Genomic DNA, 16,122 nt, shown 5'->3' with positions numbered 1-16,122 from the left:
GCAGTGAGTAATAATCAGTGATCTTGCTGGGAAAAAAAGCGAATGTGTTTTTGAAACTAATGCATCATGTCATGTATGCTAACAAATATCAAAATATGTAACTATTACATGTTATAATGAATGTGCTTGTTACTACATACATACTTACAGTGTGTATATAAAACCTTAATGGAGGTGTTTGGATGTTTTTAGATCGCTTTATAGGCAGAATAGCGCAATCCCCATAGGCTACATTGTAAGCAGACTTTTGATCGCATTTATTTACTATTTAGAATGAATTAAAAATAGAAAAACATATGTGTGCTTGTCTTACATAAGGACTGTGAACATAAGGCAAAATTCCCCCCAAAAAGTGCAGTTCCCCTTTAAAGCAGCACTAAGTAACTTTTCAACCTTCATAAAATATTTTCATAACTTTTGGGATGATACGTGGATTTACAACTAGTTGAATGACACCTCTGTCATAGCCTGAGGGGGTCTGTATCGCTTTTACTGGCATTTAGCGACATTGAGGAGGGTGGCACAAAAAATTACAGTTAAAGTACCAATGATTGTGGTGAAATTTGTCCTCAGCATTTGACCCATCTCCTTGTTCCAAACCCTGGGGGGTGAGGGGAGCAGTGGGCAGCAGCAGTGGTCACGCCCAAGAATATTTTTTGGTGATTTAACCCCCAATTCCAACCCTTGATGCTGAGTGTCAAGCAGGGAAGTAATGGGTCCCATTTTTATAGTCTTTGGTATGGCTCGGCCGGTGTTTGAACTCACAACTTACCGATCTCAGGGCGGATACTCTAACCAGGCCACTGAGTAGGTGCAAATGTTATAACTTGCATTACGTATATGTCACTCCCCCTTTCTCCATTCGTTAAAAAGACAGAAGTCGATGTGAACGCCTGCTTGCCGCCAGAAAACTAAATGAAGAGGAAGAAGCTCCAAAACAACCAAAGAAATTAAAGGTTTTGTCTGAGGAGACAAAAAAAGTAAACGGGAGGGACAATCAAGGATCAACAGTGGCCTGGCTTTCAATCGAGCTCAAAGACGAGGGATTTTAGACCAACGCTGCCTTGGCTCTGTTCCTGTTAAACTAGTAAGTGACTTTCGATGCTCAAATCAAAATGATAATGCTACCACAGAAATTTGCGTGGTAGCAATAATTAGCCACCAGCTTAATAGTTTGCAGTTTCGCACTAACACGACCAGCCAAGCAACAAACTCAAAAGTAAAAAGAAAAAGCAATGTGATGACTGCAAACCCCAAATATAACGTTTGAGTAAAATATATCGGTTCCTACTGTGGAAAGATCAGCAATACTGAATCATCGTGGTATTATCGTGTCAGTTTGGTACTATATGTCCTCATAAAAATGTGGTCTTCGTCTGGCAAAACACCACCGCTTTGGTCCACTGGCGCCGCCAAAATCAACCAAAACTGAAAGTTCTTAAGTGGGACTTGAAGTGAAAAAACTGGCAGTAAAACTTGCCAAACCATGTTCCTGACCTTTCAAAGCCGATGAAAATATTAACTGTCCACATTGTGCACCTCACTTTGACAGCACTTTTTGGAATTCTTTCAATGAACTGTGCTTGCAACTTGAAACAATGGCGAGCCACGCACTGCGCATGTTTTGCAAGCTTTGTATTGAACCCTGACCCCTGGGATAATCCTTTTTGCTAGCTCCACTTCTAAATTAGCCGTGTGACAATCCAGCGCTCTCAGCACTACTCCCTTAAGTAGATGTACACACTTTAAATTAGAAACTAGCTATTTTTGTTTGAAAAGAGGGATTAAAAATTAACTTAATTAATTCATAGTACCATGAAGTGAAGCGTGGCATTTGCCTCCCCTTACCCCTGCTGGTCTCATCCAGACTCATCTGCAACTCGCTTGGCAGAGCAAATTCAGGCAGCAAGCAAAAACCAACAAGCCGCATTGGTGCTGGGCCTTTTTTGCAAACCTGCTCAACTGTTAACTGTGTTTTTTGCCCTACCATGCAAATGCATGCGAATCAATGCGGAGATGATAGGACAAGGCCTATGCGGGGCCTCTTCCTAAAACCAACAGCGGCTCCTAAATGAACAGGGGTTTCCACCGTCTCTTCCTCTTTTTGTTGGCAATAATAATGACTAAGTCACTTTTTACTAAACCCCTCCCCACCCAAATTTGTCACACTGCAGTAGCCATCCCTCAATCCAAGTGACACAGCTTTTTTTTACGTAACCTACCTACCTACCTTTATGTCATCTACAACATGGAGATAAAAAAAAATAATAATGAAAAAACATTTTTAGTAGAACAAATAAATACAAAATAGTATGGTAGCCAGTAAATTAAGCGTTTTAGTTTTTTACAGTTTTTCACAATTTTCATCACTAGTGGTATAATTATAACACTATGTTGCGCTAATTGAAAAAAAAAAAAGTCCTGATGTGACTTCAATGGGATTTAAAAGGGACAGTTGTGAACATGTATCAACGAGGAGCCCGTGGAAGAAGGAATGACCAGAATGTACAGCACTGTCTGATAGTGAGAGTGTGTGTGGGCCCTTCCCTTTAGGCACCAGTCTATACTGGTATGTTGACTTCTGGAATGCTTCAACAACAAACATTACACGCTCACGGACACATACGACACACATGTGTTGACTTATCAGACAAAAGCACACCGGTTCAGACATGTTCTTGGAGGTTGTGGGCGTTTCATTCATTGCACAGGATCAAAACAGCAAGGTGCCTCATTAGTTGGATGTTGTTGTACACCTTGGGCTGCAGCTATCAATTTACAATAAATTGATAGCTGTATTGTATTGTAAAGTAATGCAGACAGTTCTAAAATTTGTCTGACTGCAGCGAGTCAACTCACCGAGAGATCCGACCAGCTTCTTTATTTTTAGGGCACTTATGTTCCAGTTTTGCACACATTTCCATTACCGTATTTATCGTCACACCGGCCGAAAATGCATAATAAAGAAGGAAAAAAACATATATAAGTCGCACTGGAGTATAAGTCGCATTTTTTGGGGAAATGTATTTGATAAAACCCAACACCAAGAATAGACATTTGAAAGGCAATTTAAAATAAATAAAGAATAGTGAACAACAGGCTGAATAAGTGTACGTTATATGAGGCATAAATAACCAACTGAGAACGTGCCTTGAAAGTTAACGTAACATATTATGGTAAGAGTCATTCAAATAACTATAACATATAGAACATGCTATACGTTTACCAAACAATCTGTCACTCCTAATCGCTAAATCCCATGAAATCTTATACGTCTAGTCTCTTACGTGAATGAGCTAAATAATATTATTTGATATTTTACGCTAATGTGTTAATAATTTCACGCTAAGTAGCTCCTGAGTATAAGTCGCACCCCCGGCCAAACTATGAAAAAAACTGCGACTTATAGTCCGAAAAATACGGTAATTTAATAAATGTGGGAATTAATTTAACTGTTTATTATTACAAATGCACTGTAATTTAAAGTTGCAAGTGATAAATGCTTATTAATGACATAATTTTTTTTTTTTAAGCTGCATCAATAATCACATTTTTATTCAAATTGTAACTCCTGAATCGGAATCGGAATCGAATTGTTGAGGTGCCCAAAGATTCCCAACTCTACTTCATACATAGCCTCTGCGTATTTTGGGGAAATCATGTTTTTTTCTAATAAATGCACATCATCGACATTTAAATTGCACTTTTAACATGGGTGGATTAATTGTAAAAAAAATTTTTTTTAATAAAAACCTCTGCCTCAAAGATCACAGCACACCACCACTCCCATGTGCGCCTATTGCAGCCACGGTGCAGAAACTATGTCCACATATTTAAAGTTCCGGGCACTCCATGGAGTCTGGGTTTGCTCAAATTTATTAGTATTACACTCATTAAACAATTAATCGAAGCAACATAATTAAATTAAAGCTTTTTTCTAATCGGTTTTAATCGAGGGCAGCACGGTGAAACAGAGGTTAGTGCATTTGCCTCGCAATACGAAGGTCCTGAGTTCAGGATCTTTCTGTGTGGAGTTTGCATGTTCTCCCCGTGACTGCGTGGGTTACCTCCAGGTACTCCGGCTTCCTCCCACCGCCAAAAACATCCGCCTGGGGATAGGTTGATTGGCAACACTAAATTGGCCCTAGTGTGTGGCGACTTATCCAGGGTGTACCCCGCCTTCCGCCCGAATGCAGCTGAGATAGGCTTCAGCACCCCCCGCGACCCCAAAAGGGACAAGCGGTAGAAAATTGATGGATGGTTTTAATCGAATAATCGTTGCAGCCCTAAATACAGTGACCTCTTTACAACTCCATTGTTCTTTTGGCTAACAGTTACACTAAAAAATATTCAACCCTCATTGTAAATTATTATTAGTATTATTATTTTGTGCAAAACTTTCACCAGATATACATTTTTCAAAAATAATTGTGGCCTTTTGTAATAATTGTGTTGCAATATTTATGTTGTTTTTTGATCAAATGATAACTACATTGTATCAGTCTACTTGCACACCAAGAATAAAGGAAATAAATAGAATTTCCAAAAATTTACAGCAAAGATATAAAAGATAAGCAATCAGATTGGACGGACTATGTATTGCAGGGGTCACCAACCTTTTTGAAACCAAGAGCTACTTCTTGGGTATTGATTAATGCGAAGGGCTACCAGTTTCCATCCATCCATTTTCTACCGCTTATTCCCTTTAGGGTCGCGGGGGGCGCTGGAGCCTATCTCAGCTACAATCTGGCGAAAGGCGGGGTACACCCTGGATAAGTCGCCACCTCATCGCAGGGGCTACCAGTTTGATACACACTTAAATAAATTGCCAGAAATAGCCAATTTGCTCAATTTACCTTTAACTCTATGTTATTATTAATAATTAATGATATTTATCTTTGTGAAAACACTGATCATCTTAATGATTTCTCACAATAAATATATATAGAAACAGATAAATATCAATATGCAACACTTTATTTTTATATTTTCTCTAAGTGGACATTTTTCAAATTGAACATTTTCAAATGACCACTTCTAAGACCGTCTTGTGAAATCACAATACCCCATTTTAACTACGGTAGCTAGCCACTAACATTTCTTAACGAATCATGAATTACTTTGCACCATGTTTGTACAAATAATAACTCATGTAAAATACAAAAGTCAACTCTCAATTTTTTAAATAAATCATGTCACACTTTGAACTGGACACCAAATCTGTGATCTGTTTCTTTGTCAGTTAATGAAGACCAAGTCTTTAAAATATTTTCTTGGATTTTCAAATTCTATTTTGAGTTTTGTCTCTCTTAGAATTAAAAATGTCAAGCAAAGCGAGACCAGCTTGCTAGTAAATAAATACAATTTAAAAAATAGAGGCAGCTCACTGGTAAGTGCTGCTATTTGAGCTGTTTTTAGAACAGGCCTGCGGGCTACTCATCTGGTCCTTACGGGCTACCTGGTGCCCACGGGCACCGCGTTGGTTACCCCTGATGTATTGTATTATGTCACATTTAATATCAATTTAATGGAATTAATATATTCATTAGGGCTGTCAAAATATAGAGTTAACGCATGTGATTAATCACCAAAAAATATTGCATTAATCATGTATCTACAAAGATTAATCACAAAATTCATTTTGTGCAACCTACTAATAAAAGTCTCAATCAATCAATCAATCGACTGTACATGCTCCTTTACTTTAACTGCGGATGGTTACCTGAAAGGTGGCCCGGGTTGTTATACGGTCAGTGATCAGGTCAATGTATATGTCAATGCAAAGATGAGTGAGGAGACTGACTGGTGTGCTTGCTGGTAAATTTCACACCAAAATAAACCCTGATTGGACTTAATCAAAACTATAATTTTTCATAGTTTGGCCGTGGGTGCAACGTATACTCCGGAGCTACTTATGTGGGAAATTATTAACACATTACCGTAAAATATCAAATAATATTATTTATTTCATTCGCGTAAGAGCCGAAGAAAATGTCCGCAATCGTCACACACACTTCAGCAATCGTCACTCACACGCCAACCAATAAGAATTCGGCGGGGGCGGGTCATGGCAGAAGTGCATTGTGGGTCATGGAATGCTAACTGCTATATGCTATACGCTACTGCCGGAGCTAATAAAATGGATCACATCAACATTGGCGGTAACTTATAAAAACTGAGAAGGACTGAACTAAAGTGGCACCGAAAAGGAAATCATATACTACAGATTACAAGCTGGACGTAGTGAAATATGCAGCAGAGAACGGCAATCGAGCAGCAGAAAGAAAGGATGCTAGCGGGGCGCATACCAGAGGTGACACCCGGGAGGAAGATTTAATTGGATTTAGCGATCGGGAGTGACAGATTGTTTGGTAAACGTATAGCATGTTCTATATGTTATAGTTATTTGAATGACTCTTGCCATGATGTGTTGCGTTAACATACCAGGCACGTTCTCAGTTGGTTATTTGTGCGTCATATGGCGTACACTTATTCAGCCTGTTGTTCACTATTCTTTATTTATTATAAATTGCCTTTCAAATGTCTATTCTTGGTGTTGGATTTTATCAAATAAATTTCCCCCAACTTATACTCCAGTGCGACGTATATATGTTTTTTCCTTCTTTATTGTGCATTTTCAGCCGGTGCAACGTATACTCCGGAGCGACTTATAGACCGAAAAATACGATATATGAAAATGCTACCAAGTGTTGAGCAAATAAATGACGTGCATTTAAGTAAAACTTTTTTTTTAAATTCCTGAATGACATTCTGACGATAAAATGCATTTGTGTCCAACTATTGGGGTCTTTTATAAGTTAATTTTTTATATACTAGTGAGTACAAATCTGTAATTAATCCACATTCCAAAGTGTGATTAATCAGAATAAAACAATAGATCATTTGACAGCAGGGCTGCACGATTTTGAGAAAAAAATTAATTGCGATTTTTTCTCCAAAATTGAGATTCGATTTGCGATTTTTATATTTTATACATAAAAATGCATGAAACTGCAAAATTAAATTTGGTCAACATCATGCTCTTTACTGGAGAAATATTTGATGAAAACCATTCAGTGTTTATAATGTAATGTAATCATAATGTATAATAATAATGCAAACGACCATTTAAAAGGATATAAACTTTTATTTATCATCACTGTAGAATTGTTTACAATTGTACTGTAATTGTAAGGTAAACAACTTTATCCTAAATAAATAAACAAACAAAAAATAAAATGGACTCATTTCTGTGGGCAAAAATGTAACGTAAATAGGTATCGAACATCTTAAAGTGCATTTTTTTCCCAGTTGAAAAAATTCGTTCGGAAGTTGTATTTTCGTTTATTGCTATCATGTGATGACGACGACATATTCGCTCGTTCGCCCGTGTTGGTGGGCTAATATCGCCCATCCGAAATATTCCCACAACGGGACATTTGGCTTTATAATCATATTTTTGTCCTCCTACTTGTGTGAGTTAGCGGCACTTCTCACTGGCAGGCCGCGAGGCTCTTTGTGAGTGTGTTGGCGGCGACGCCCCGCTCATGTCTCCGCCGAGACAAAGATTGTTAATAACTGAAAAGAGGGCACACTCTGCTCAGTCAATTTCACTGTTAAATAAACATGCTCAGGTGCTGAGAGTGATGCAAAAAGTAAGACGTCTTTCTTTCTGTTTAAAGCGAAAAACGAAAAAACGTGAGGCTCAACTATTCTGATTGGAGGAGAAAAAAAAAAAACTCAGCCTTTTGCGGTTATTTACCGCACTAATTAAAAACGCGATGTCGATTCAATTTCGATTAGTCGTACATCCCTATTTGAATCAGAATCAGAATCAGAATCAGCTTTATTGTCATTACGCAAGGTAACGAGATTGAGGCCATTCCATACAGTGCGATGTGTGCATGCTAGAAAAACAATGTGCAAATATATAAAAATATAAAAAATGTAGAAGTGCAATGAATATGGTGTGAAATGAATATATACATGAAAAAAATAAAAAAATAAAAAATCCAATTTGACAGTAATTCTAATATATGGTAGGTGATTTGGGTACTTGCATTTATAATGTTGTTCTTGCACAATAGGGCTATAAATGATATTCAAGAGGTATGTGTGGTGTCAGTAACCTGACTCTCGCCAGATCCTTGGAGTTCGCTGAGCTCCACACAAGGATCTGGGCTCGAGGGCATTGCAAACTCCTTTAAGATAGCAAAAAATAATGAACCAATCAGGATCGCCGGGCGGGATTTCATAGATGTGACATAGCGCTGAAGCGACTGTTTGATTCAAACAACAATAGCGGCACGCAGCGAGGAGTCGTGTGCTGACATTGATTCTGCTCTTGCAACTGGGTTGTCGAATCTATCAAATATTAATTATTTAAAAGATGAACAAAGAACTTTTCGCTCTGTCGTTATCCAATATGTCGGCTGTTCTGTTTTGGATTTCCCAGCGTCGCTCCCATCAGCGTCACGGGTTGATTTCGATGTGAGTGGTTGAAGTGGCACGTCATTCAAGATAACGGACAAGTGGTTTATCCATCCATCCATCCATTTTCTACCGCTTATTCCCTTTGGGGTCGCGGGGGGCGCTGGAGCCTATCTCAGCTACAATCGGGCGGAAGGCGGGGTACACCCTGGACAAGTCGCCACCTCATCGCAGGGCCAACACAGATAGACAGACAACATTCACACTCACATCCACACACTAGGGCCAATTTAGTGTTGCCAATCAACTTATCCCCAGGTGCATGTCTTTGGAAGTGGGAGGAAGCCGGAGTACCCGGAGGGAACCCACGCAGTCACGGGGAGGACATGCAAACTCCACACAGAAAGATCCCGAGCCCGGGATTGAACCCAAGACTACTCAGGACCTTCGTATTGTGAGGCAGATGCACTAACCCCTCTTCCACCGTGAAGCCCGTGGTTTATCCAATCACATACAATTATTGTTTTACAAGGCCCCGCCTTCTGAAATACATCTCCTATTGACAAGTCCCAGATCCTTGTGTGGAGCTCAGCAAACTACAAGGATCTGGCGAAAGTCAGGTTATGGTGTCGGTGCACTATGTTGTCATTGTGTGCTATTGTTTACCTGTGATGACATTGATGTCAGGATAGGTGTTTTCACAAAGCTCCACAGCGTAACTGTCTCTTTCAAAAGCCTCTCGTAGTTCCTTCTTTACAGCTGCGGAGCCACAAAGACGGTAGAGCCCCACCACCTGCAAACACAGCCCCACACATGCGTGAAGTTAGGTCAAGTAAACATACGTGGCCCACGCAAGAGTCAAACAGAATAGAGAGAACAATTATCACATTCTTTAGTGTTTCTCATACTTCTCATAATTATTCAAATGTGGCGGCCCGCCACAAATATATTTTCCGCTACCTGTTCCCACTCGGTCATTAACACAAATACATTATCGAGATAAATTATTAAGAGAACCAATTATTAAGAGAATGGAACAGGAGGGATCCTATAGCGTCTTTCCATGTGACATTTTAAGGAAATGGTCACTTGTCTTGAAGCAATTTGACTTTTCTTTTGTTCGCGAGATATTTATTTATTCTGTGACGAGTGGAATCCACAGAATGAATGCATGATATGCTACGATCACATGCTCTCCTGAAATACAGCACAAAATATGCATAACATACTCTAAATGGGCATGAAGGGTCACTGAGTGATTACGGATCATTGTAGAATGTAGCATCAATTTCATACACTGTTCTTCTTAATCTGTGAAATTGACTGAAGTTCATTTTCAAAACAGCATTATCGGAATCATGTTAGTCATTCCTGCCTTTAACGTTCAATACAAATATGTATGTCTGTGCTTTGCAGAGCTGCACCCAGTCCCAGATGTTGAATAAGCGCCACATTCTCTGTGAGTGGAAAAACCCTGTGCCCTATGAAGAACACAACTCATACTGGAAGTGTTAAAAAATTACAGCATACAACCATAAACCATTTATGAGTCTTTACCTAAAAGTCTCCAGAGTGTGAAAGCAAGAAACTGCAGAACGTTTTTTTGACATTGATATCGGATAGTGAAAATTGGCACCTATTGTCTTCTTATGTTGGGATTAAGTCCGGCGACAGACATACCATAATTTCCCGTACATGTGTCCGTCTGGTATGTGGCATGGCTGACCAACTGGTGTGGTTGCCTTGGCAACATGTTAGGTCAGTGGGCTGTGAGTGGCGGGTAGAGCCCGGTTCCACACACACACACACACACACACACACTCCCATACTACTGGTCTTTCCAGGCTCCAGTGTATGACCTCAACTTTTTGCGAGCCCTCTCTTTTTTTAAACCTCACACGAGTGCGAGAAAGGAGGACTGATTAGTTGAGGATTTAGCTTTGTGTGCAAGTAAACAGAAGTCAGTTGGCACAATGAACAACAAGTCCATTCAGAAAAAAAGAGCCTCTGTTTGGGGTAAAGTCAAGCACAAGCGGGTAACAGCTGTTAGCGGAAGAGGGCTTGTTCTCCACACACTGCGGCTGCCAAGCAACATGGCAGGCAGCAGCAGGCCTGTATTCAGAATAGGTAAAAGAAAACAAGTTTCTTCACCAGGCATGTGGATTCTTTGTAGGGCGGTGAGAGCAATGATGGGATCAGAGGGATTAGTGTTTTGTCTGAAATCAGTTTAATGACTTTATAGAATCATATGTACTACAAAGGAAAAGGGGAAATGGGTACTTGACAGTGTTAAAGTTCTTGAGTGTGAGCCAAAAGTTATTACTACAAATTGTGGCCCTGTTCAAGATTGTTATTAACACGAACCTTGAGAGTTACTATACAATGCAGGGATATTCTACATGGTTTTGATGGTCACATTTTCAGAAAGCTAAGAACAGTAACCAATCGATTTTGGTCTATTTAGTTTGTCAGCGTTACAGGAGCGCTGTGCTGTTTTTAAGGACCTTCTGCAAAAAAAAGCTAGTCAAAGATCATCTCTATGACAGAAACTTTAGTGTTTTAGGAATCTGCTGCCAAAATGTGAGTATCTCACAGGTTTTTTTTAACTGAACACAAGTGCCAGTTGAATAGCCCAAATGATGAAAAAGAGAGGACCTTAAATAGAACCTTGAGGAACACTATTCGTAAAACTAAATAAGTTGAACAAATGACTACTGACTGTATCTGGAGTAAAAAAGCTACAGCAGCACATTAGTTCAGGGGTCTGCCACCTTTACAATTAAAAGAGACATTTCGCAGCCTCTTGCACTAAAGAAAAATAGTACAGAGCCGAAAACAATAAACTTTTAAAAGTTGTAATCTTTTTTCTTTTTTATTTTACAGGAAAAGCAACCTGTTCAAGTAATTTTCCTTTTGTATTTTTTTTTTGGCAGATATTCATCATGGTTAGCTTACCCAAGGGGTTGCACACTCGAGAAGCTGAACTGAACACACAAGCTGAACATGGTAGGCTATAGGCTATACGCTATAGGCTACCAAACAAGCTAGACGTTCTGATTGTGGCGGTCCGCCCCCCGTATGATCAGTGTCAGAGTTTGGTCCGCATTGCCGGTAGTAAGTTGGACCTGTTTTCAGTGAGGGTTGGACTCCGCAAGGGCTGCCCTTTGTCAACAATTCTGTTCATAACTTTTATGGACAGAATTTCCTAGACGCAATCAGGGCGTTGAGGGGATCCGGTTTGGTGGTCTCGGCTTTTTGCAGATGATGTGGTCTGACTGGCTTCATCTGGCCAGGATCTTCAGCTCTCACTGGATTGTTTTGCAGTCGAGTGTGAAGAGACGGGGATAAAACTCTGTACCTCCAAGTCCAAGTCCATGATTCTCGCCCGGAATAAGTTTGAATGCCATCTACGGGTTGGGGAGGAGATCCTGCCATAAGTGGATGGATTCAAGTACCTCGGAGTCCTGTTCATGAGTGAGGAAAGAGCCAATTGTAAGATCGACAGGCAGGTTGGTGTGGCATCTGTAGTGATGCGGCCTCTGTATTGATCTGTCGTGGTGAAGAAGTAGCTGAGCCACAAGGCAAAGCTCTTAATTTAACAGCCGATCTACGTTCCGATCCTGGTCCGATGGTGGGGCTCTCCCTTAGAGATAGGGTGAGAAGCTCTGGTATTCGGGAGGAGCTCAGAGTGAGGCCGTTTCTCCACCACTTCGAGAAAAAGCCACATGAAGTCAGGATTCCCCCCAGACGCCTCCCTGGGGAGGTGTTTAGGGCATGCCCGGCTGGTAGGAGGCCACAGGGAAGACCCAGGACAAGTTGGGAAGACTACTTCTCCCAGATGGAGGAGCTGGACTAAATTAAGTCTGGGATTCTCTGCTTGGGCTTTTGCCTCAGTGACCCAACCTCAGATAAGCAGAAGAAGATGGCTGGATGGCTGGGTGGCTGGATACACGTACGCTTTAAGTGTTCTCAATTTAACAATATTGTATTCTAAAACACCACATTTGTCAATATGAACAAATACCAAATAATTCTAGTTGCTAGTATATAGTAGTTGCTTAAGGGAATTACAAAGTATTAAAAAAAACATGTCTGCATCTTTCCACTTATTGTATGAACTTAAATTAATTAATTATTGCGGCGACCAGGTGTCGCAAAAAACAATTATCACTCCACTTTTCAACTTAAAGAGAGCATATGTATGTCCTTTTCAGATGGTTATTAATAAATAGATAAGTGTTTTTTATACCCACCATTGTTCTCTAGTTGACTAATTTCACGTGTTGATATCGTATTGGATATTGGCCAATACTCAAAATTTGTATCGGCACGCCCCTATTAAACATGTTAATATCTCTCTGACAAAGTTGGTCCAAGCTGAGCATTGTTGTATTTGTAAACTCTTTGCTATAGTGAATTATTAATATACTTATTTTATCAAATATCATGAGATTATATAAGCATCTTGTGGACCCTATGCGTACATAATTGATTGTAAGAACATTATTGTTTTGGACAGGAAGGATGCAGTGGTATCCTGTTTAAATGTGAAATATTTTTAAACAGAGCCAATGTACACAAGAATGCAGCAAGTGCCTCTCTTGTCTTCCTTCACATTCCAACTGTCCAGTAAGCCAGTATGTAGGTTACTCGGATAGCTCCCAGTCAAAAAGAATGTCTCCTTAATGGTCATTGAGTGCTCACGTCCATAACTCCACTGTCTGACACGGCATTATTGGCCGTCTTTTCAAAAAGCCCACAATCATCCAGCATCTTAAAAGCTTGTAGAACCCTGAGGTCGTGTGACTCTGAAAGACTCTGACAAACAACCGCCATCAAAGATCTGCATAATGATTTGAAAAGCCACAGTGCATGCTCTGTGTCTGCCCTTGCATGTTTTAGTGACACAGTATGCGGATTCTTACGGGATCTGGTGTCAACCCTCTCGTAACCTCTGTCTGCCTGTAACCAGAGGGGTATCCTTTACTTGTCACCAGTTCTACTTGATCTCAGACTCATACAGAGTGAACACAATATTTCAGTAATGAAAGATGGCAGCAACACTGAGGGGGGTATAGAGGGTAAGAAACATGGACAGACAGGAACACAGAGCAATCATATTGCAACAAGACAGAGCAGAATTTAATATATAAACAGAAGAAATCAGAGCAAACAGAAACGTCCTTATTAGTGCTAAAAATGTCCATTTGAGTGAGTACTGAGGTAGTCAAGTGATTTTACTACAATGGACAATCACTTTTGTGTATCAAATAGAGAGTTTTGGCAATATAAACATATGTTTCCCATGTCAATAAAGCCCCTTTGAATTGAATTGAGTTTAGTGTAGAAACAATTTACTAAATATTCACTTAATACTTCCTCTTGTGTCTCATTAAGCTTCCAAAATACCTACGTTCAAATATGACACAGAGAATGTCCGAAATTGCACAAACTTTTCCCATAAGAAATAATCCAATTAATCCGACCAAGACCTAGTTTTATATGAAGAAAATAATGCAAAATACATAATTTTGACTAAATATCAAGGGTTGGAATTGGGGGTTAAATCACCAAAAATGATTCCCGGGCGTGGCTACCGCTACTGCTCACTGCTCCCCTCACCTCCCAGGGGGTGATCAAGGGTGATGGGTCAAATGCAGAGAATAATTTCGCCACACCTAGTGTGTGTGTGACAATCATGGGTACTTTAACTTTTTTTTAAACGGATAAATGAATGTGCCCTAAACAGGTGTTTAGGGCCAATCCAGAGGTACCGCCCCCAATGTCCACACGATGTTGCAGAGTCTTGTCAACCAAGACAGCCCCAGAGCATCCAGAGCCTTAAGGATCTCCGGGCGGATCTTGCCACCGAGGAACTTTTTAACTACCTCGGCAACCTCAGCCCCAGAAATAGGAGAGCCCACCACCGAATCCCCAGGGACTGCTTCCTTATAGGAAGATGTGTTGGTGCGATTGAGGAGGTCTTCGAAGTATTCCCTCCACAGATTCACAACAGCCGCAGTCGAGGTCAGCAGCACACCATCCTCACCATACACGGTGTTGACAGTGCAGTACAGTTTTCCATGGCTTCCCGGAACTCATTGACTCCGCGTAATTTCCACACATCTTAAACTCTTTCCACTTTATGAGGTCTGGATTTTAGATTTTGTTTATTCGTTACACTAATTAAAAAATGCAGTCATAGTACATTTTTAATAAAGCACAGAGAGTTACCAATGTGTGTGATTTTTGTGTTTGGGCACTCGATTCCACGGAATAATGCTCATGTAAACAGACTACATATTTATGTACAATGTTTGGCTGTACGATAACCAAGATGACAAATGAAATTTTTTGTCGAAAACCAAATCCCACCTTTCTTAGTTAAAGTGACTGTCTGCAACTTGCTCAAAGTTAAATTTTTCAAACCAAAAAATATAACAACACTACCAGCTAGCTTATGTTCGAGTTTGTGGTTTAAAAAAACTATTTATTTTTTAATGTTTATGTTTTTCACTATTACTAATTACTGTATAGGAAAAACATGCATTTTCATCACCTCAAGGAAAAAGTCTGGAGTTCAGGCAGTCACTCACAGCTGTCTTGTACACACGTACACGCCCAGAGTGTGCGCACACACACAAAAGCAGTCCAAGAGAGGCAACTAAAAATTTGCAGTAATGTTGATAGGATTGGCTATACATTCAGTGATTGCTAACGTGAGTAGCTATAAGCTCAAAACTCTGCCAAATCGCTATCAATACAAACTGCAAACATAATTGTCAGACAAACAACTAATCAGATATGCCTCTTAAAAAATCACAGGTATTTTTCAAACATAATTTGATCTGCAAATTATCTGTTCATGTGATTACAGTGACGATAGGTTTAATTGTCAGTCATTTGAGTCTAGATGCAGATTAAGTGACTCCAAAAAGAACTACATCAAATCTAAACATCAATACACTTGGTCTAAAATATTAACTATCCATCCATTAGCAAAAATGGCAAAGTTGGACCTTATCCCAGTTGATAAAGGGGGTATACGCGTTAACGATGGGTGATTTATTATCTATTGATAGAAAAACCTAACCATTCATTAAATAATAAATAAGTACAGCGGAAATCAAACCATCAATGCTGCCAGAGATAAACAGTAGTCCTGAGGGTAGGGTCAGCCGTCTTTTAAAGGTCTAATGTTTGTCTGTTGGCCCCAGACACCTGCTGCCCCTGGCATGCCCCCCTAGAGTGATGTTGCAAACAATAGCCAGACACTTTTACTGCCACAGACTTCTAATTAGAAAAAACCTTGTCGCCTCTCTCGTGTCTCTGAAGACTGTTACTGGGTTTCAAAGAGCACATAAAATACATTGTGTGGGGGGTCCACTATTACGATCCCATGACCCAGGAAAACCACAACCGGTGCCTCACCACCACATTACCAGTCCTCATAACTGTTTTTGCTCTTCTCTGAAAAAAGACTAGATGCCCGGGGAAGGTAATGACATCATAGTGTAGTACAGCTCCTTTTCTCATTCATCCCAGGCTTGTAACGAAGCATTACTACTGGCTGCGGGGCGAGCGCTTCTCGCACGCCATACAGGATGTCTAGTGTCCACTTTTGTATTCCACAACCTTGTTTTTAAATGCATCTCCCTCTATTTTCAATTAAATTTTAAAGTTATATTCTCC

At 40.0% G+C, this 16,122-nt stretch overlaps 1 protein-coding gene across 2 annotated transcripts in view; it reads right to left on the bottom strand.

Annotated features, from left to right (window-relative positions):
• syde2 (synapse defective 1, Rho GTPase, homolog 2 (C. elegans)) overlaps positions 1-16,122 on the bottom strand; it is a 72,059-nt gene that overhangs the window by 27,688 nt on the left and 28,249 nt on the right. For both annotated transcript variants that reach the window (XM_061975664.2, XM_061975665.2), the window contains exon 5: positions 9,097-9,223. In XM_061975664.2, coding sequence (XP_061831648.2) covers positions 9,097-9,223 — 127 coding nt within the window. The remainder of the gene's footprint in view (positions 1-9,096; positions 9,224-16,122) is intronic.

This window comes from Nerophis lumbriciformis, linkage group LG14, assembly GCF_033978685.3.
Source record: "Nerophis lumbriciformis linkage group LG14, RoL_Nlum_v2.1, whole genome shotgun sequence".
Lineage (NCBI taxonomy): Eukaryota > Metazoa > Chordata > Actinopteri > Syngnathiformes > Syngnathidae > Nerophis > Nerophis lumbriciformis.
This window is presented reverse-complemented; position numbering and strand designations above follow the sequence as displayed.